General features: G+C 42.7%; 1 protein-coding gene across 2 annotated transcripts in view; it reads left to right on the forward strand.

Moving 5' to 3' along the window:
• The first annotated feature begins 9,838 nt into the window (after positions 1 to 9,838).
• Positions 9,839 to 22,114, forward strand: part of SLC25A26 (solute carrier family 25 member 26) — an 86,327-nt gene continuing 74,051 nt past the window's right edge. For both annotated transcript variants that reach the window (XM_027640186.1, XM_027640187.1), the window contains exons 1-3: positions 9,839 to 9,995; positions 13,320 to 13,476; positions 14,890 to 14,999. In XM_027640186.1, coding sequence (XP_027495987.1) covers positions 9,963 to 9,995; positions 13,320 to 13,476; positions 14,890 to 14,999 — 300 coding nt within the window. In that variant the 5' untranslated portion in view covers positions 9,839 to 9,962. The remainder of the gene's footprint in view (positions 9,996 to 13,319; positions 13,477 to 14,889; positions 15,000 to 22,114) is intronic.

The raw sequence follows: 22,114 nt of genomic DNA on the forward strand, positions 1-22,114 counted from the left end.
GAAAGTGTGTGGTTGTGTTATAGCACTTCCAACAGGAGTGACTGTGGGGTTGTAAACATGTAGATTAGAATAAAACCTGCGTTAATACTTTTCTAACTTTAAACTCCTGAAGCAGACAAAGGGAGCAGCAGACAGCAGATGGGTGTGAATTGGCAGGCTGCACATAGAGGAAGTCCAGCAGGAAGGGGAGTATGGATCTGGGTGACTGGTGTGCTGTGAAATAAATGGGCACGTCAAAGAGCCAAAATATAACAGATATTGCCCAGAAGATGTGGGATTGGTTTCTCTGGAGATCCTTTCTGTTCTGTTGTCCTACCTGTAGAAAGTTACTGTCCCATATGACAAGCATCCATAACTTCTAAGGAAAGGAGAAGGAGAAAGGCTTTCTCACTAACACAATCCAATCAGCATTTTGCACTTAAGAATCATTCTTTTCTGTGCTTTGTTTTCTCCTCTGTTTTAGAGTAGGGGATGCAGTGGGTGTATGGGAGAGCCCATAGGGATGGACATCACAGAGCACAGTGTGTGTGATCAGTCCATTCAATCATGCAGCTAAAAACACAATATCCCAGTGCCAGAGGAAAAGAGCCTGTGGAGCAGATGTGAGATCTCTGAATGCATCTGCTCAACACCTCTAATGTTTTGATGAAAACTGAGTGTTCTGAGCCTTCCTTCCTTGACAGGTCCCATGTCTCCCTCATGTTCAGCAGAAAGTGAGACCCAGCAGGATGTTCACTGTTCTGGAAAACAGCCTCCTTGGAGCACTTCTCAAAGTGCTGGACTCCTTTTTTCAAGGGAATTTTGAGCAATCCCTAGTTCCTTCAGTAACCTACTCTACTGAGCTGAGAAATCCCTACTAGGTAAGTGCCAATGTAATTTTCAGGCTCAACAGGTATAAACCAGTTTGTTGTACTGGTTCTGCATAGATATAAGATCTTGCTAAGAATGGGAGGTTGTTGCTTGCAGTCAGATACAGGTATTTCAAAGTTCAGCTCTTGAATCTTTATCCATTTGTGTCCAACTGCAAGCAAGAGCAGCTCCATCCCTTCTATTAGAAACCCTACTGTGTGACTTGTATCACAGTTTGAAAAGAAACTGAGAAGGGGGTTCTGCATATGACCAAAGAAAAAGTTTGGGAAGCCTCTCTGTATCTTCAGATCAAGATGAACTTTGATAAACTTGGGTTATTAAAAACACAAGCAACATTTTTCTTCCTCTTTTGACTTGCAAATTAAGCTAAACTCACATAATCAAATATGATGGGAGTTTATTTTCAGCTGAAGAGTTCACCACAGACTTGAAAGACTAAACCCAAGATGATAATTGCATATTGTGGACTGCCCCTGCTGCAAAAGTTTTCCTGATTTCAGAGCAAAAAAACTGTGGTGAAAGGGGGTTGTGAACTAAACGAACAGTTAGAAATGCAGAATTTGATGGTGCTCATTCAAATGTAGTAAGGATTTTGATTTGGATCCCTTCTCCCTTCCTTTGAAATGCTATTTACCTACATCAGAGTTTAATAAGGTTAATGTGTTAGATGTTCCCCCAGTGTAAATTCTATCAGTGGGAAGAATACTGTCTGAATAGAGTCCTCCAGCTCTATTCATTTGCTTTCAATGTGTCAAATTAATTTTGCCACATGGGTAATAAAAGCTGTGCTTCTGTGTATTTCTGTAAACATTGTACGATTTAGAAAGTGTTTATGATTTCTTTCAACAATGAAACTTAAACTGTGCACAGTCCAATATCAGCGAGTAATTTCAGAAGCGACTGAGGCATGTAATTGAGTTTGTCAGTGTAATTGTATTTTGGAATAGATAGTGGTATGTTTTTTTTAGTCGTTAGCGAGTCTTGTATTTAGAGTGCTGATTAATTCTATTAGAGGAGTTAATTAGACTGAGAAGGTGGGGGTGAGAATGGATACAAATCACTTTAAAGCACTGCATTTAACTCAGGGTTGATTAGTCCATGCACAGAGAAATGCCACCTCTCCCTGTTTGGACTCACGCGTGTGATTAGAGCTCATCAGTGCAGCCCCATGGCTGTGACAAGGGCAGATGATGAGTATGGATGCAATTCTCTCTCCTTTCAAGTGTGAGCTTCCAAATTAAGGCACTGCAGGATACAGGGTTGGCCTGACTTAAAAATAATAAGCTCCTGTGCATACTCTGTAATAACAAAAATAATAATTACAGTATCTCTATTTGTGTCACAGCCTCTCCATATTGTTTCTTGTAAAGAATAAAAGGCAGTAAGGAATAAACAGGCATCACTTAAGGGCGCTCTCAGACTTCAGAAGAGCTTGGGCTCAAGTCTTGGCATAGCAGATGGAGGTTTTCCCTCCAAAAAGAAAAGAGATTTGGATGCTGGAAGTCTGGCATCTCCAAGCAGGAGCACATCTTGCCCACATTCACCTGCAAGGGCCCTGCCTGCACCAGAAGGGTGGATGCTCTGCAGAGCAGTTGCCTTGTTGAGAAGTGGGCGCTCAACTTGTGGCTGCATTAAAAGAGATCTGTAGACCTGACCCAGAGCCTGGTCTGGTGATAGGCATGATCCATTTTTAGAGAGCATCACTAGCAGCCCTGGGATGACAAATGGTGGAGAGTGGACAAACATTTATCCTTCCTATCTTTTAGGGTACTGGGCACAAAGAATGTACAGTCCTAAGAGTGGCCAGGGAGGAGCTGATGTGGCTCTTGGGTCCTCTGCATGTGACCCAGCATGAGCCAAGGCAGCTCAAAGTGTGGGCAGGCTGAGCTCAAGCCCTTCTCCCCCTCTCCATCCCCACAGTTTGCCCCAAAGCACTTCTGGGTGTGAGATGGGTGGGACTGAGGAAAGGGGGAAGGAGAATTGAAACAGCCTCCTTTAAACCCAATATATGTGAAATAAATACATATACAATAGATTTTTAAGCAGAAGTTGGTGTGTAATTTTTAATCAGCTGGAATATTTCCAACCAGACAAACACAAGACACTGTCAGAAGAGCATAAAAACAGGCCTCGAGGCATCATCTGAGCTGCACAAAAGTCAGGTCCCTTTATAAACCAAACTTACATATTGGGAGCTGGTGCAATTTTCTGGAAAACAGTCTCAGTCTGAATAGAAGGAAGGATACTGTCAAATGAAGCAGCAGTCAGGACTACACAAAACCCAGGTCAACAGCCTGCACATTTTCAAGGAATTGTGACACTGTGTCAGGGAATTGCTCCCAGGCTGCCTGGTCAGGCCATTATAGTGCTGTCAGTAAAAATGCCCCTTATCTTCCAACTCCTTCCACGTACAGATAAAGCAGCCATGCTCAATACAGAGCATATTTTAATAAGATTCAGAGTGGTAACATCTGGCAAATTCACATGTCATGTGCTGCTCCTTCCCCACGTACAAACAGCCCCTGTTCCCATGCTTTTTTGTTTCCCTTAGATAATGGCCTTTCTGGAGCAGAACGTGACCGGTGGGTTATCGGCTGGGAAGGGCAACGGGGCTCACAATGGAACGATACGAAGGGATGATCACAAACCTCCACCCCTGGGAAACTTCACATCAGTAGCCAGCTCTGACACTCCCAGTGAGAGGAGAAGAGCTGGCAAGTTTCTCATTGCAAAACAGAAGGAAAAGGAAAAGGCCCCTGGAAAGTCAAAGGAAGGTGAATGAGAACTTCTTGTCACCGGCCTCCTTCCGCTGGTCCTGGGAAGGACCTCTCGGCTGCCTCTCACCGAAGGGTTGTGCTCCATGGTGTCAAAGAAAACATGGAAGGGGGCCCAGGAGTTCTCAGCTGGTGGAAGAGCTGCTTATGTCCCCTGAGAGACTTGTGGAGACACGGTGAGTCTTCTAGAAAGAGTTAGCAGAGCTACCAAGCTGTCAAAGCCACTCTCTTGTACCAATAAATCTGTGTAGTTTGGGTTTGCTGAGCAGAGCCCTGTGGTGCATGGACAATGTGATGAATGGAGTTGTCTCATTCCATGCTTTTCTGGAGCTGCTGTTTCATTTTCCTCCAGGTGCTTAGCTATGGGTTTGACTTGCAGTTAGTAGAAAACAGAAGAGGAAGACTGAGGTTAGGCAGCCTTCCCCCCCACTGCTGACCTCCTCCTGAGGGACAGGGCAGCACACACCCCCTGTCTGTTTTAGATTTAGGGACGGGACTCTCCATGGAGTGGCCACCTCCATCCACTCCAGGGATGTCCCTGGCCCTGTAGAATGGAATATGAAGTAGGACTTCATGTGGTCTTACAGGATATAGGTGGCAGTGTGGAGTCATGGCAAAAAGGGATGTGCAGGGAAAGTGGGTCCAGTACTAATGTTGCATCCACTCCTTCTCCTAGGAGAGACAACCCATCTCATGTTTTGCTAACACTGGCTGCAGCCTTTGGAAGAGACTGGGTCTGTTAATCCTCTTTTTTAAAAAGAAGAAGGACCTAAATCACCAGAATGACTCAAGAAAATTAGTGGCTGAAGGAACCAGGTTTTGTGGTTCCAGCCACTCTGTGGGAATGTCAGGGATGCTCCTCTGGGACATTTGGAAATGCATAATTGCCTGGGCAGCTTAGAGCCATTCTGTTGCAAACTTTTTCTTAACTCTGCTTCCTGAGTCAACTAGGTCATTGCATCAGCCACAAAATGAGCTGAGAACAGACATGAGTGATTCCTGTGTCAGGGACTATAACCACAACTACAGCCATAATTGAGATTTTCCTTCATTTCTCTTATGTGCTAAAATGGAAATATTAGATTAACTCAGCTGTGCTGTAAGACTTACTGCAGAGAGCCTCTGGAAGACGTGTTCACATGGAAAGGTCACTACGTCGCCACTGGATGGTTATTTCACTTACTTTACTCAGTAGTTAAAATGTATGTTTTCTGTCTTTCCCAGACTGTTCATCTTCAATTGTCCAGGCAGCCAATAAAGCAGAATAAATGAGGAGCATCCAAAAGTTGTACAGTTTAAAGCTTTCTATCATTATGCACAATCTATATCATCATTAATCACCTTTTTTCTTAATGAATTTGGGGACTAGTGTTTCTGCTGCTAAGTACTCAAAGGAGTTATTAAATTTATGGCTGTCTGGTTTCCCCATCTGTTTCCATAAAAATTTACTGCAATTAGTATTTGAGCAAAATTTCTAAACCCTGCCAGACTTCTTAAGAACAGGGAACACTACTGTAAGCATGAGGGGGAACTAATGGTGTATAAGTGGCAAAAAATAATCTAAAATCCACATTAAACCAGCTTTGCCTGTAGTTTGCAGGAGGGTTAAGGCAGGAAAAGGGAGTCTGAGAAAATGGGGGAGAGGTTGGAAAAACTCCTGCCCATCCAAGTCCAGCTGTCCACTGCTGGCTAGATATTAGGAAAATATTTAGCTCATTTTCATTTTTCTGAAGGAGGCAGCTCCAAAGCACATAGACAGAGGTTTGCAGAATGGCTGCTGGGCACACAGAGGGGCACCAGGCAGTGGGGTGGCAGCTGGAGGCAAATATCAGTCCTGAGGGTAAGTCCTGGGAACAGGGCTCTGCTTCCCTGTGCAAAAGGTCCCTGGAATCAGGGGCCTCTCAGATTCTACTACACTGAAACTGTGACCAGGAGCATTGCTGCCCTATCCCTGGCAGAAATAAGCTGCAGAATATAAGTCTGTACTTTCAAAAGAATCTGGCAGGAGCCCTCACCTTAGTGTGGGCATGTCAGATGTTTAAGGAGGCTGGTGACAATGCTGCCTCCTGGAGAAGGACCAGTGTCACACCTCTCTGGTGTGTGGAGCCACATTGCCGTCCTGCAGAGGAAAAGCCCTTTGCTCTGCACTAATTTCACAGTTCTGTGTTTGTTTGTAATAAAATGGGACAAACAGCATTTTGATGGTCAAAGGATTGTGTTTTGTTCTTAGCCATGATGTGCTCCTGTGGTGCATTGCAGCCTCTTGGGTGCCGTATGTGGTTGTACTATTCAAGTTCCCCTTTCAGCTGATTTCCCTGGCCCCATGGTGCACCTGCTTATTATCAAATCAAAGGGATCCCTGAGTCTTTATTTTCACTGTATTTATGCCAGGATAAATTTTTTTGCAGCTGATAGATTTCCAGCTGCTTTTACGAACAGTGGGACGGGTCCAGTTTCTCCGGAAGGAAAAGCTGCTGGGCGTTGTCCGAGCTACAGCAAAAATGACAACCCAAGAAGGGCTGACTGACTGGAAGGGGTTGGCTCCAATGTGGCTGAATTGCCCAGGAGGAAGATAATGAGCAGAACGAGGAGAGCAATTGCTTCAATAAATAAACTGGAACATGTGTGCGACCGATGCCGCCGGGGGCCGATATATGCCAAGAAGTCTGTTTTTAACATCTGCTCTTCAGCAGCCTTAATATGTTATGACCAGATCAATATATCTTCTGCTGCTGGTGTCAGACATCCTACAGCAGCTAGAAACTGGGGGAGGAAATGCAGGCAAACAAGCATATGGACATGACTACATATACACAGGTACACACATACAGGCATTTTTGTGCAGCGTTGTATCATTAGAAGGATTTATAATGTGAAATCAATCAAAAATGGTGCTTAAGTAGCCCTGACAGAGAAGAGCCATCAGTGGCTGATATTCCCTCCCTACAATGTCTCTTTTTTTGCAGAGTATAAGCTAGAGGATTGCTATGTTGTCGGAAGCTCATATCCCACTCAGTGCATCCACAGATGCAATACGTTCTTTATCCCACTGTAATGAAAAGGTTTTTCATCTCTTGGCCTTTATGTGCTGCAAAGGCTGAGGGAGGCAGGTGAGGTGGTGTAGGCATAATGGTCATTTTTAAAAGCATTCTGAACAACCTGCAGCCACAGGCAGGGGAGGGCAGAGAAAAAGGAGCAGGGAGCAAAAAAGAAGATGAAAGGAGGGGCTGAGCAAAAACATGTTGGCCAGCAAGCTGCCCTGGTGTTGCAGAGTCAGCACTTGCAGCAGAATGAACACAAGTGTTTATTCTCTTCTCCACTTCAGAGTATTGCACTCACAGTGCCTGTGACAAGCACCACATGGCTGTTCCTCAACCGCCTCAGCTCACCCTCCAGCCCCTGAGCTTCAGCCACAGCTGGAAGCAGACTCGGGAGAAGGCACAGGACCATGAACGAGAGGAGAACAGGATCTAATAAAGACATGGGACCACAAACATCTGTCATTCAGGTGAAGTTCGACACCACCTGTACCTGTGCCTGGTTCTTCTGCTCAGCCCATCTTCTTCTTTGCAGTGGAGATGCTGGAGAGCATTTTCTCAAAAGGGAGAAAGAACACAAGAAATAGGATCTCTTTCTTCACTCAACTTACTCTGCAAGCCTGGGGAGAGTCCATTCAAGGACTTGGCACAAAGATTAATGTTTGGCCTGTGGTATTAAGCAGAACTTGTTCATTTAAGACAGGACAGTGGCTTGGAAGAATAGGGGGTTGTGACCTCCCTGATGCAGCAGCAGTTCTCCTGACAGAAGGTGATAAATAAAAGTCAGTGCCACAGAGTGTATCTGAAAGCTTTGCACTGTACAATGTGACAAATGCTTGCTATGACCCCAAGAACCTTTACATCAAGAGACCTCCTGGGCACATGTGGGTAATAAGGTCTCATTTTAAGTGCTGCCATCAGTAGGTTGTATGGGAATAGCAGTAACTCTAAAACCACGCTTCATTTACGGCAGATGTCTGATTTTCCCCTCAATATCGCTCCAGAGCACCTAATTTAATGACAGACATGGACCTGGAAACTGAGGAACTTTCAGCTTTTGCATTCATTTAACCCCTTACCAGAACACCAGCTGCAAATGGTAGATTTCAGATCCTTTTTATTTCTATGGAAATAGCAGGATTCTTTCAGACAGCCAGGTGTTCTGGTGGATGTTACTGCTCACAGTCCAGCTGTATATATTACAGCTGGAACACATAACTGTGGCTCCTGCTTCTTCCAGGAACCAGAATCAAAGTTTTCACAGTATCATTGAATGGTTTGGGTTGGAAGGGACCTTAAAGATCATCTATTCCAACCCCCCTGCCATGGGAATTTTTACAAACTAAATCCTAGGACAGCAAACTTGCCTACCTTAGGCTTCACTTCTCAGGCTTTGGAGGAAAGGTGGTCAGACAGTCACACTGGGGATAGGTGTGGTAGTAATGTCAAAGGAGACCATTTATTGGATCATCCCTGATATAAAAACAAGAAGTGTTTCTCAATAAACACTACAAAGCCTAAACTAAAACAAAATATTGATAATTCACCAAATTATCATAAAAATTACAAGTTAGGACCAGAAAACCAAGGAGCTGCCTCAAAAATCAAAGGAAGTTGAGAAATATGACATTCAGGTTCTTTCTATTTTTGCCTGTAGAGCTTTGAGCTTTTCACTCAAAATGAAAATGAAGACTACATGAAATGAAGGCTGCTCTGACACCACCTGTCTCTGGGGACTGAGGCAGCTCAGAAAAAAAAATCACAGGGTTGTAGAGGAGCTGTAATAAATTTTCTGGAGTTGGCAATTGTACTTTCATGCCAATCACAGTGTTGCTGTGGGCAGATGTTACAGCCCAGGCCAGCGCAGCGCTTCCCACCTGCAAACACCCTGAGCAGCCTGATGAGGATGAGCTGAGCTGCCTGAAGCCAGGAGTGTGAGGCATCATCACATTCCTGACTGCTGCGTCCAAAAGTCATCCCAAGTGATGTGCTTGCAGCCAAGGAAATCTTGGAATTGAAGCCCTTCTGGTTCTGCCTGCGCCACAGTGCTCTCCAACATTCGCCCTTTCTCCCTCCTCTGCAGTCACATTTCCCGTAATTTCAAGTGTGGTTTCCTGCTGGGTGCGGATTACGTGAGGGCTCCGTGCCAAAATCCTCCTTTCAACTTTTGGAACCGCTGATTATTCGAACGCCCTTCGTGGAGAGGGGGAGAGGCCTCAGCAAGGCACAAATACAGAACATAAAAGTGCTTGGAACGAGAGTGAAAAATGGCATTTTCCCCTCCAGGAGAGCCAGCACACCTCCTGAGAAGAGGCAGGAGATATGACCCTGGACGGGAGCGTTTATCCATTTCCCTGTGCATGGCTCTGATCCTGTTCAGGGGGTGCATCCCATGGAAAGTGTGTGCTGGATGGTGCCAGCAGCACCATTGCATGGGTGCTCTGTGCTGCAGACATTGTGGCCGATTTTAGGAGCTCCCTGAACAGAGACTCTGGTTTAGAAAGGAGATGTTGTTTACTCAGCACGTGGTGCAAGGTGGAGGTTTCCACAAATCAAATAAAAAAATTATTATCTTTTATACAGTAGAATTTACGTGAACCCTTCTATCTAATACATTCTCCACCCATCTAACGCATATTTTTTTGGTTGATGTGATCGTTATTTAGTTGATGTAATCTTGTGCAATGCTTGAAACACAAAAGTTCTTTTCTTTATTAAGCGACTTTTATTAAAGTTATCTGACATCACCAGCTACGTACAAAAGGCGAGAAAATTCGGCGTGAAGACATCAACCGAGGAAAAATTCCAAGCAATTCCGGGAATGTTTTTACCTTAAAGTATCTTTTTTCTCCCCAGTGGGGTACAACAGGTTTGCTTTCCAAACAGACCCCACGCAGGGGCCGCGGGCACCTCTGGCGCACCCATCGGCGCCTCAGAGGCAGCGGGAAGAACCACTTCCCCCCGTTTCTGGAGCGGCTGGGCTGCTGGCACAGAGCACACCGCCACTAAGCGATAACTAATTAACGCCCGGCGCTAATTGAGGGCACGGCCAAGGGCACGGCCAAGGGTAGCGGCGTCGCTGTCCGCGGTGCGCATGCGCAGAGCCCGCGCGCAGGCGCGGTGAGAGCGGCGCTCACGTGACCGCGGGCCGGGAGCGGTAACATGGCTGCGCCCATGGGCGCGCACGGGGTGCAGCGGCAGCGCCGGGGCTGCTCCCGCTGATCCCGTGTCGGGGCCAAGGGAGCTGAACTGGGCCGCCACCGCCGACTATCACCCCTACATGGAGCCACGGGAGTCCTGGGTGGCCTTGGCGGTGAGTGAGCGCGCCCAAAATAGGTTCTTTCGCTGGGTGTGTAAGAGATCGATCCACACACAGAGTGGAGTTATTTGGTTTATTTACAGTTCTGCGACGGGAAATCCACAAAGCCAGCACCGCGACTACCAAAGCTTTTCACTATTTATGCGTTTTAGCAAACAAACCCATTGGTGTTCATTGGCTACAAGTTGGGTAGTTTTGTTATTAGTATTCTGTCTTCTATTGGTTAATTATTCCCTGGTTTTTATGGTAATTAGTCGATATGCTCAGTCTTTCTCTTCTTTTGGGTCGGCGAGTTTCTTGGGTCGATTGTTGTAAATTACCTTTTACCCAGTTGGAGCTTATTCAGCATGGTTGCTGAGTCCTCCTTTTTTCCTCCTTTCTTTTCTCTTTTTTTTTCCTCCCTTCTTTCCTCTTTTTTTTTCCTTTCTTTCCTCTTTTTTTCCTCCTTTTTTCCCTCTTTTCTTTCCTCCTTTTTTTTTCCTTTCCTCCTTTCCTTCTTTTCTCCTTCTCTTCTTTCTTTCCTTCTTATCCATGGGCTCTGCCAACTGTCCCTGTGGCCTGTAAATTCTGTGTCCACTATCAGTGGAACAACCTTCTTCCCAAGCTTTGGTAACTTCCCTCTTTGTCTGAGATCATTGAAAGGTGTTGAGCCCTAAACCTTAACCAGGCAATTCCACCAACAAGTAATGTGTCCTTCCAACACCTGAACATCATTTAGAGCTTGGTGGCTGCTCTCTGTTACACTGATTGAATCTCATTTCTTCTTCATTAGGTTTGAAAGCAGACAAAGATCAAACATCAAAGGATCCTTTCTTAAGGAAATTTTTACAAAATGTTCCACAGTTTATAGCATCCCTGCTTGTTGCCAGGGTGATGAGCTGAGCTGAGGGATGGCTGTGGTTCATCCCCCCACGGCTTCAGCAGCCACCCTGGGGACACAGGGAGACCCTGACTTAGTGATGCATTTCCCACCCTAAAAGCTGCTTTTAAGCAAGGGGGTGAGACCCCCAGTTGCCATGGCTGGGGACATCCTTGGAAACTTCCAGGGCTAGCTCTGGGCTCTGTGTGGGAGTCAGGGATGTGGTGCCCTGGGCTGGTGTGGGGACAGATGGGGGAGAGTTCAGCTCCCTGCCCCAAACACTCCAGGGGAAGGTTGTTTGGTCACAGTTCAGTGCCCTGGAATTGGGTCCTGGTTTTGTTTAACTGTTGTGATGGAGTTTATAAAGTCATAGAATATCCTGAGTTGGAAGGGACTCACGAGTATCACTGAAGTCCAGCTTCTGGCCCTGTACAGAACAGCCCCAAGAATCCCACAATGTGCCTGAGAGTGTTGTCCAAACACTCCTGGAGCTCTGTCAGGGTTTGTGCTGTGACCACTGCCCTGGGGAGCCTGTTCCAGTGCACAACCACCCTCTGAGGGAAGAACCTTTTCCTAATATCTAAACTAAACCTCCCCTAACACAGCTTCAGACCATTCCTTGGGTCCTGTTCACAGAGCAGAGGTCAGTGCCTGCCCCTTCTCTTCCCCTCGTGAGGAAGCTGCAGATCACAATGAGCCCTCGGTCTCCTCTTAAATAAGTTTAACCTGTATGTCCAACTCCTGGTAAAGGCTCTTCACCTCTTTGACTTCTGATAACACTACTGTTACTGACAGATGAGGGAGAAGGTGTGTTTTAGATGTTTTATTATCCCAAAATCATCCCTGTTCTCTGCAGATGAGTAAGCACAGATAATGTCGCCTGCTGGCAGGTGCTCTGTTGGCTGCTTCATGAATTTAAATGACATTTAAGATACAGAACTTTGAGAACTTAAAGAAGCAATTAGTAACTTTTGATTCATGCTGTAACAGATGGCTAGATTAAATCTGATTAAATCTGATCAATGTTATTTTGAGCAGATAAGGATTTTGATGAGAAGGAGTGAAGAAAAATCAATGCATGCAAAATAGCCAACTAGATTAAAAGAGTAATTAACTTATTGATTAAACCTTTAGTAGTAGATAGTGAGCACCTCTCTGAATCCTCTGTTGCCCTGAAAAAAATTATCAGAGTAACACACATGTGATTTGTTTTCAGGCAGAGTTAAAAATCTGTGCAGCTGTTTCTCGTGTGCTATTCTATATGAAGTAGACTTCAAACTGTCTTTTGTGTTCTAGCACTGCATCCAAATAATGTATCATAATGGATTAATGCTAACTATTGATTTATTTTTTTAATTAGATTTTCTGTTTATTTCAGTCTCGTCTCCCTGTTTTTGCCAAGTAATTATTTTCTACAATCAGCCATGCCATGGGGTAACTTAAAAAAAACACAGTCATCTAGAAACACAGACAATGGAAGAAGACTGAGCTCTAGTTGAACCAATTTTTTTAGGGGTTTGTTTTATGAATTGCTTTGGTTAAAAACCTTCCCCTTTTCCTTATGACTTTGAAAACATCTTTATTGAATATGATTTCCAGTACCTGAAGGGAGCCTACAAGAAACATGGAGAGTGACTTTTTACAAGGGCATGTAGTGACAGGACAAGGGGAAATGGCTTCAAACTGACAGAGAGTAGGTTTGGATTAGATATTAAGGAAAAATTCTTTCCTGTGAGGGTGGTGAGGTCCTGCACAGGTTACCCAGAGAAGCTGTGGATGTCTCAATCCCTGGAAGTGTTCCAGGACAGGTTGGATGGGGCTTGGAGAAACCTGGTCTAGTGGGACAAGGGGTTTGGATCTTTAAGGTTCTTCCCAACCCACACCATTCTGTGATTCTATGATTTTTTTTATTAGGCTTTTATCAGCAAAAAAAAAAAAAAAAGGCAGCTTTACTTTAGGCTTTGTTCAGCAAAGGAAATGGGGTGGGAGGAACACTTTAAATGAAGAAGTTTGCTGGAAAAATGTGAATGTGCTTTCTAGAGATGCTTACAGGGGGAGCAGAATTGCTTCAATCTTTCTCTGATCTTATGACACAACTCCTGGAGGTGTTGGTCCCTCAGTGCTGTGTGGATAAGTGACATCCACTGTCTTGCTCTTTTGTATAGTGGGGAAGTGTTGCATTGCTTTGCTTGCACTATGCAAAACATTGAGATTGTTTTGAAAATACTTTAAAAATGGTTTAAAAGTTGTAATATCTATTACTTTCTTCTGTTCAAGCTTCCCTGTTATAGCTATAGAAGCTACTGAGGTCTGTGTAAGACCATCAGTTTATAAACTGACCTCAGGAAGGCCACAGTCAGTAGTGCTTTGGGTTAGTCCTGTCTCGGTTTCTCACACAAGCATCACAGCTTCATCCCTGAAGGTATTAATGTGCTTTATTCCATGGTTTTGTCTTGAAGGCTGGTGGAGTTGCTGGTGTCTGTGTTGACTTGATCCTTTTCCCCCTGGACACTGTAAAAACAAGACTGCAGAGTCCTCAAGGATTTAGGAAGGCTGGTGGTTTTCGTGGCATCTATGCTGGTGTTCCTTCTACTGCGATAGGATCCTTTCCAAATGGTAAATTGTCTTTGGGTTATGCTTTGTCTTATTTCAGTGGGAATTTATGTTGTATAGGGCATTCGTGTCCGTGGCTTCCTCTCCTGCAGGTGCCTGTTTGGATTCTGTGAGTCCATGTCCAGCTGTGAAGAGCAGATTCTAGAATTGTACAGTATTGAGCAAACTCTGAGCAAGCCTGGAGTGAAGGCTGCTGCATGTTCACTCTGAAAAGCAACCCTAATTCCTTGGAAGGGTACCTGGATATATAAGCCTTACTTATAGGGGCACCCTAAAACATTTCTAGGTGCCAAAGAGTGCTTGAGTCTACCTTGCCCTGGACACTTTAGTCATGATCCACTCTGCCACAGCACTGGAAATGAATCAAAGTCCAAAGTGCTTGAGCAACAATATACTTTCGAAATACTTTTGAAACTGATCTTTTTTAAAAAGTAAACACTTGTAGTTCCTGCAGAGAAAAGGCATCTGAAATTCCTGCTGCCTTTGTCCATTTTGTCTTTGTAGGGAGGGATGAAAAAACAGCAAGCTATGCTGTCAGACATAAATGTCAGGAGAACTTTGCTGACAAATCCACTGACACCTTCAGATGTTTGATGTCCTTCATAAGGTGATATAAAAAAAATCAGTTCTTTATCTTGGCTGCTCTGTTATCTCTTTTTGAGGTGATAAGCATCTTTTGATTAGCAGAAGGCAATTCACATGGCCCTTCTGTACAATTAAAATCTGTTCCCCCGCAAGACATGTCATTTTTTCCAGGCTTTACATCTCCAAAATCTGAACTGTGGTTTTATCTTTCCAACGTATAAGTGAGAACTGAAATTATCTTTAGGAGAAGGAATAACCCTTAAGGTGTAAGTGCCTTTGTAGTTGACTGTTGCAGTGAATAAACACAGCTCATGTTGCTGTGCTCAGCTTAGTTTTGTGTGGTTTTTGTTCACTGCACAAAACTTTTACAAGTCTTTGACAAGCTTGGGGAAAAAAATAGCACTAAATTGCAAAATATTAAACTGACGATAGCAGGGAAGAAGTTATTAATGAACTACTACTGAAATAGTTTTGCACATGAAGGAGAGTAGAATTGTATCAAGCACCTTGATGAATTTTGGGTTGGTTTGTTTTTCTTTTCAATTAATCAGTTGTTTTTTGTTCACACCCAAAAAAAGATCATCCATTCAATTGCACCCAAAGATCTTCTCTCTATCTGTGAATATGGAAGATACCGTTTTTTCAAAATGTACTGGACGTTCATGACTAATTAACACATCTTGTCTCTGTCACCTTTGATATTAATGAGATAATTGCTGGGATACCCAGGAGCATAAACCTGTGCAGGAATTATCCCCCAGATTTTGTCGATACTGTTGTACTGTTTTGGTGTAAAAACATCCTTGAATTCTTGTATTCTTGAATTTTCAGCTGCTGCATTTTTTATCACGTATGAGAATGTGAAATCTGTGCTGCCCCATGGCTCTTCATCTTACCTGTCTCCAGCAACACACATGGTGGCTGCCTCCCTGGGGGAAGTGGTAAGAAAGAAGTTCATATACTGTGTGTCCATGAGAGGAGAGGAAACCATTCAATTATGAAAACTCAGCTTTGGCATTGTATCTTTTTGAGTGTTGACCATACTTGTAAGAGTTCTTACAAATTGGCACTTGTAAGGATTGTTTCAAAGTGAGTAAACGACTTAACAATTCTTTGCGGGTCTGTTGGCTGATCTTGCTAAGTCAGTAGAGGGTGAAAGTGTGGATTGTTCAAAAACATAAATAAACCTTTACAGGATAGAGCTGTGTGATTTCATGTACCAAACAGCATGTAAGCTTTCCCAATGAAGCCTGTGTCAGTGGAAAATATAGTGGATAATCTAATGAAGCTTCTTCCCTTGGGATGATCATCTGTATATTTTAGTGACAGCTTTTCACATGGTCTCTCTGATAGCTGCAGCCTTTACTATAATGTGTTGGTTGGGTTATTGCAGGTTAAAGATGCATGTGAATAATGGAAATAATTTCTATATACAGGCTTTTAGAAAACTCTTTCCTCCCACTGTTTTGAAAAGTTGCTGTGTTTCTTATCCATTAAATCCATTACTTTGTTTATAGCAGGTTCTGAAGCTGCTAATAATGGCTTGCTTTGCCCAGGTTTATACAATACCCAAAATAACCAGGACCAAATTCAGTAAACACTTTAGATATCATTAAGGAAGGTCACAAGAGAAGCCTCTCTAGGTTGCCCTTGCCTTGTTAACAGCATGGACTTGGCAGAAATTAATGGGGGGGGTGATTTTTTGTTTGTTTTGTAACTTAGAAATGAAATAACATTAACCTATTGTATTTAAGTAACAAAATACTTCTTGCCCTCCTGACTTTCCAATCTGCCCTGTGTAGGCTGTTTCCCAGCTTACATTGACAACTCCTTAGATTTTTTAGGTTTTATTTTATTTATTTTGAAAGAAGGAAAGGTTTTCAGTACTAAGGAAATACCAAGGCTGTATTTGAACGTTTGAGATTTTAAAATTAATTTCATCACCAACATACAATGCCAGGATGACTGGACAACCTGTAAATCCACAGAATTGAAAGTGGGGCTCTGGCAGGAGCTGGTAGGTGACCCTTTGTAAGAGCAACTTCCTGTGCAAATAGACTGTGGCAGGTGTTGAAAGAGAACACTTTTCAGTGTGATCAAACTATGACCATTCCTCCTCTGGAGGTAAATACCAAAGGCACTTTATCCACACACTTTTTCCCAGAAGCTTGAATATTTTGTTTTTAAAAACTATCTGAGCTTATTTGCAAACAAAAAGAGCAAGGTTGCTTTGGCTTAGCTGAATCAAATATATTCCAGGTTCAGCGAAATCCTCCTTTTCCCAGATACTACTCTCACTTTTATCTGTTGGCACAGTGCCTTGGCAGTGTTTGGGGATGGGTGTTGAACTGTAAACAGTCCATCCTGTTCCTGCCAGTGCTGGCCACCTCTTCTCTCTAGTTTTTGTCACACAGGGCGTTTCCTGGCACTGCACTGATAAAATGGAGTGTGAATTGATGTGTCTCCACAAGTTTGGGGTAGGGGAGTGGGCTGTATGAAAATGGCTTTTCTGGCTTTTTTGCAACTTAAACTTGGCCTGTGGTGTGGGGCAGAAAAATTTATTGTGTCTGTGGTTCCATATTTGCTTTTATTAACTGCTTTTTTTTCTTTTCTTTCCCATGGTGATTTAGCTGAGGTGTAGGTTGATCTGAGGCTACCAGGAGTGTGGAGGTGCCTGTGCCATTTCAGGTTAACACCAGCACTGTTACAGCAGCACAGCCTGGCTGTTTCCCACGGGAAGCAGTTCAGCTCTCCCTGCTCTCCGTGGGTTCAGTTTTGATCCCCAACTAATTTTCATTCTTCTGTGGAAATGTTACTGATTAGATTGAATGGGATTTAGCCAGGAAACTTAATTTAACATACCAAGGACATGAAGATATGTGAGTGCAGCATCTATAACCACTCTGGTAATGGTAGATAGGAGGTGATAGATTTAGGGTGGGATATGTCTGTGTTGCTCCCTCAGGTGGATTCTTTCTGATCTTAATTAGAGCCTGTGCTGTCAGGTTATGACTTCTAACTTAAAGCAAGGCACAGAACTTATTTCCATGAAAATTCTCTAAAGGCTGTTAGAAATCAGCAAGAAGTTCTTCACCACCATGGCAGTGCATAGCCCTAAAATTCCTTGTTTCCTGATACCTCATAGAACAGCAGATCCATGAGGTGTTTTAAGCTTCTCGAGTGCTGTTGCAGAATCAAGAGAAATGACAGTTGGGCTCGTGAAGAGATGCCAGTGCTTTGGAATAAAATACACTGGGAAGAAAACCAATCCAGAACACTCTTCTTTGTCAAGTGGGTTATTTATAGTATATTCCCTCTGCCTGTGAGGCTTCTGTGAGAAAACTGTAACTGGGTACTTTAATTAGCAGTAGCCAAAAAACAGTTGGCTACAAATGACTCCTTCCAGCAGAACCTATTGCCCTGTTTTTTCCAAGGTGGTCTGTAGTCTGTGACCCTTACAACTCAGGCACTTACTGCTTTCATTTTGGGGCTGACAGAGATGGTGCAGCACAGTTAAATGAGTTGCTCAGGGCTGTCTCGTGCTTGGCTCTTGCTACTCGAAGGCCAGAGAAATGTATATTGGTAGTCATTGAAATGGCAATGTCACTTAATGGTGTGGAAACTGCAATATTGTAACAGCCATTTTTCAGCTAATTTTTCTGCTTTTGCTAGTTTTTCTTCTCCTCTTGGACTGATGGGTGTGAGAGGAGAACTAAGCTGTAAAATACCTGAGAGAGGGATTTGGAGGTTTGCTACAACACACCTGTAAAAAAATAGCACAAAGCAAGACCTCACATTTAATCTTAGTTGATCAATAGAAATATATAAACTAGTCCAAATTGCACCAGGGTGAAAGTTATAGTTTTATTGATTAGTCATTAAGTTTTATTCAGGGCATAACCACTGGGACTATTATTTTGTCAGTAGTTCTTTTTGATAATATGTACTTTTCTTGCATTGATATATAGTTATTATAATATAAATTGCTTTTAAATACGAAATAATAAAGCACACACTGTCATGTTAGATTCCTAAGGCATGTCTGCATTTCCACACTGTTTTTTTGATGAAACAGAGAAATTAAGGTTTAGAGCAAAAAAAGTGATGTTGGATTTCTAGGTTTGCTGGTGAGCATATATGAGTCAGATAGCTTCTTGTGCACAAATAAAATATATGTGCAAAGCTTAAATGTGTGTTTGTCCTGACCAATCTGTGTTTTGAATGTGACTTACTAAAAATAATAAAATAGGTAAAGAGGAAGAGAGACAAAGTTTGCATCGAGATATGATAAAATACATGTGAGAAATCAGTCAAATGGGAAATCTTAGTTGTTATAACAGCCCTCTTCTGTCTTTTTTGCAGTCTGTGGAAATTCATGGGAAAGAAAGTCTCCTGGGACAGCTTTGGTTCATTTTTCCAGTTCCAGGCTGGGAGGCACAAAACCAAGCAGTGAGAAGGCAGAGGTTGTAGCAGTGTTTTGTTTTTTTTTTTTTCCTTTTAGGCAGGAGAAATACAGAAAGCTAATCTGATCTCCCAGAGTGAGATAAAGAAAAGTACATACAAAATCTGACCCTGTTAAACATAAACATAAACATAGTTTTTCCTATAACTGAATCTCGCCGTACAGGGACTCTGAATATCCCATAATACACGAAAAATTACTTACAAAGACACAGCCAAAACTCTAGAGGGCACATATGTGGTATACCATCTCATCAAGGAAGAAGTAGGTTGAAGAATACTTGAGTTACCAAGGGGGGAAAACCCCTTATTATACCACTTGTGTAACTGAAATCTGGAGATAGGAAACACACTTACTGCATCCAGGACATTGGAATTTTTCATCTTGACTCGACTTTGCCCTGTATGTTTAGTCTGCCTGTATCTTTACACTGAGCTGCCAAATGTGCTTGGAAAACATGATATCATAGGGAGTGGAAAGGAAAACCAGATGTTCTAAAATTTTACTTTTAATATTCTGAGGCAGTATAAGTAACTCTGAGAAGAAACAGTATTTTTAACCTCCTAGTGCCCATTTTAAGTAGTAACCACGTGGGTCTTGCAGAACCACAGTTAATTGTACAGCTCCAGATTGATTTGTACAGAATTTTTTATGTCAGTTTAATATGACAGTCTATGTATTAATTACAAGAAACTTTGATAAATTGATGTCCTGCTCTGAGCCTCTCACACCAACCTCCTGCAAACATGGTTTTGTGGGGTTTAAGGTTGTCCCAGTTTGACCGATGAGGTTTCCTTCAGGAATGCCAAAGTGGTTGGATTCAGCACAGCTAATTTGAATTCAGCACAGATAATTTTGCATTCTGCTGGCTTTTCCATGGAGGTGAGAATAAAGTCGTTTGGCTCACGTTGTGGAGAAGGGAGCTGACAACAGCCTTTTCCATCTAATATTTAGATATTGTTATGGTTACCATCTGAGCTTTGCAAGATATTCAGTGAAAGTTTTGGGCTGTTGCTTGTAAATATTGGGTTCACTCTTATCTTTCTGACCTTTTGTTCTTAATTGGCTATTTTTGATGACACTGTCTTTCTTTTTTTTTTCCCCTACTCTGTAAGACAGCAAGTTACCTTGACTTTCAGAGAGGAGGTGTGTGGGAGGACTGAGGACCAGGATGGGAGGGAGGTGTCCTGTTCTTTTGGCAGGTAGTTGTAATGACCATGCTCTGGAAGTAGATTACCAGCTGAAGTTACTGAGCTGCTTTTGTCCTTGTATAAGTTTCCAGAGTACTTTAGGGAGAGTTGAATGCTGGAGATTTGAAGTGTCTGAAAGTTCGTCACTTCAATGGGGAGAGGGGATCATGTGTCTCCACAGGGCAAGGTGAGGACAGGTGTTTTAAGATGAAATTCCAACCTCACTTGTGTATTCCAGTGTGTTGCCACTTGAGGTACTTCTGTGATAAGAGCAAAGTGTGTTGTTCATCTGTGGTTAGCATCTGACCCCTCTGTATTAATAACTTGAGAATTTTTTTATCTGTTGTTGGGATGTGTCAAATAGGAAAACTTCTTAATGCAGGAGTTATCTTTCTGGGGAATTCAGTTAGCTTTCTCTACTAGTCTTAACTTGTTTCTTAAAAGAAGCAAGCTCAAATGCAATCAAGTTTACAGTTTACAAATCATGATTCTGTAGAAAGACATTTTGAGTGTGCTTTAAATTCAAATAAAGGAGGAAAGTCTATGTTTTACTTTATTTTATGCTTGTGTTTTTTGGCTTTCTTTCCTGGATAAAAAGAGGCATTTTAAACATGGTAGACAACACAGTGTTGTCTGTGTCTGTGAATCAGCCCCTTCTTCCCTCTGCCCTGGCAGTATTGTTTGAAACAGTTAACTGGTTTCAGTTTAATAGAAGAACAGGAATCTCTTAAAGTTTATTGGTATGAATTCCATGAGTATAACTGTCCGGGTCAAAGAAGAAAGTTGCTATTAATGCCTGTTCTGAGGAAAAGGCAGAAGCATGAGTCAGACAAATCCAGAGAGTAATGGAATGAGAGGATCTCCAGCAGGATAATTGGTCAGGGCTTTACAGCACAGTAAGCTCTAGAAGATCAGCTTGCAGGAGCCCAATCTAAAACAGATAAAACAGCCTCTCACAACAGACATGAAGTTAAGATTTTAGGTATTTGAAACTCCAAAACTTGCATGTTGGAAGATGCGGCTTTTCAGTTCAACAGGCAAGCTGGAAACTCTAGGTAGAGCTGCTTTTAGTTCAACAAAGTGATTTAGTACTTACAGTGTCTAGAATTTGGGCTAATGGCTTTGAATTTTTAAACATGTCTTTTCTAGGAACTGAACTAATAAATGGACTGAACTGTTTTAAACCAAAAAGCTGCATTTTCTGCTTTGCATCTTCTCTCATCCCATGTAGTATGGACTGGCAGATCATGGTATTCAAAGTAGTATCCAAAGTCTGACAGCAGCCAAAGTTTGATGGGACTTCTTCCCATCAGTACTTGAACTTTTTTTTCTATTTTCATTGATCAGTACCTGTAATTTTAGCTGTGACTGTGCCTTTTGTGCTGTGGATATCTGGCTGCATCCAGGCTTTGGGAAGGGGAATATGCTGACCCTGGCAAGATGTGCAGTGGAGGGGAGTGAGCAATGTTGGTGGTCTTTTGAATTAATCGTGGTGGGGTTTGAAATACTCATAAAATAATCTATGTGAGGTCAGGTCTGCAATACAGATGATGTAGGATTTTTGCCAAATCCTTTTTCAGAAGCAGTGGTTGGGAGATGGTTGGGAAGGTGAGACTGCTGCCATTAAGAGCTACTGGGGAAGGAGCAGAGCTGGAGTGGATGGAAACTCAAATTAGAGCTGCATCTGGGAATTGGTTGTAAATAAAGATGAATGCAGGAGTGAATCCCCAACTGCTGCCAACAAATTCATCATACAATTAAAGGCTGAAACAGCAAATTAAGAACTGTCAAACACCTAACCAGCCACCCACGCTGATCTTCTCTTGTATGCTCCATGCTAACTGCATATATTGCCTCTTCTTCATCAGCTGCTCTTCCAACACTGCTTTGTGTCATCTGCTCAGTCCAGGGCTCAGAGGTCATGTTACTTTGCAGTAGCTTGATGGTTGTCATGTCTTTTAATCCTAGGGCTGATACTCAGTTGATTTAGAAATGTTCGTAGCTCAAAGTGTCTGTAGAGGAAAGCTAATTTGGATTAAGGAGTATAAGTGAGAAATAAATAATTTGAAAGTATTTCCTGATGGATTTCCTGACTTATTCTACCAGAGTCAGCTTTGGAAAAGTCTGAGATACTTTGGAATAAACTTACCTTAAACTAATGTTCTATCAGGGTTTGTCAGGAATAACTATGAATAGCTCCATATGTGGACAAGCCCATAATTCTTTAAGTGAAAAGGCTGAAGGAAAGAGTAAGGGATCAATTAGAGGAAAATACTTGATAAAATACAATGTAGTTGAAATTTCCGTGTTCTGGGCCAGTGTAGCCCCAAGAGACTGAGTAAATTGTAAAACACCAGTCATCTTTCAACAAGAGACTTAATGTGTTTTCAGAAAATATTGCCTG

The sequence above is a fragment of the Corapipo altera genome, unplaced genomic scaffold (genome assembly GCF_003945725.1).
Source record: "Corapipo altera isolate COAL_440 unplaced genomic scaffold, ASM394572v1 55, whole genome shotgun sequence".
NCBI lineage: Eukaryota > Metazoa > Chordata > Aves > Passeriformes > Pipridae > Corapipo > Corapipo altera.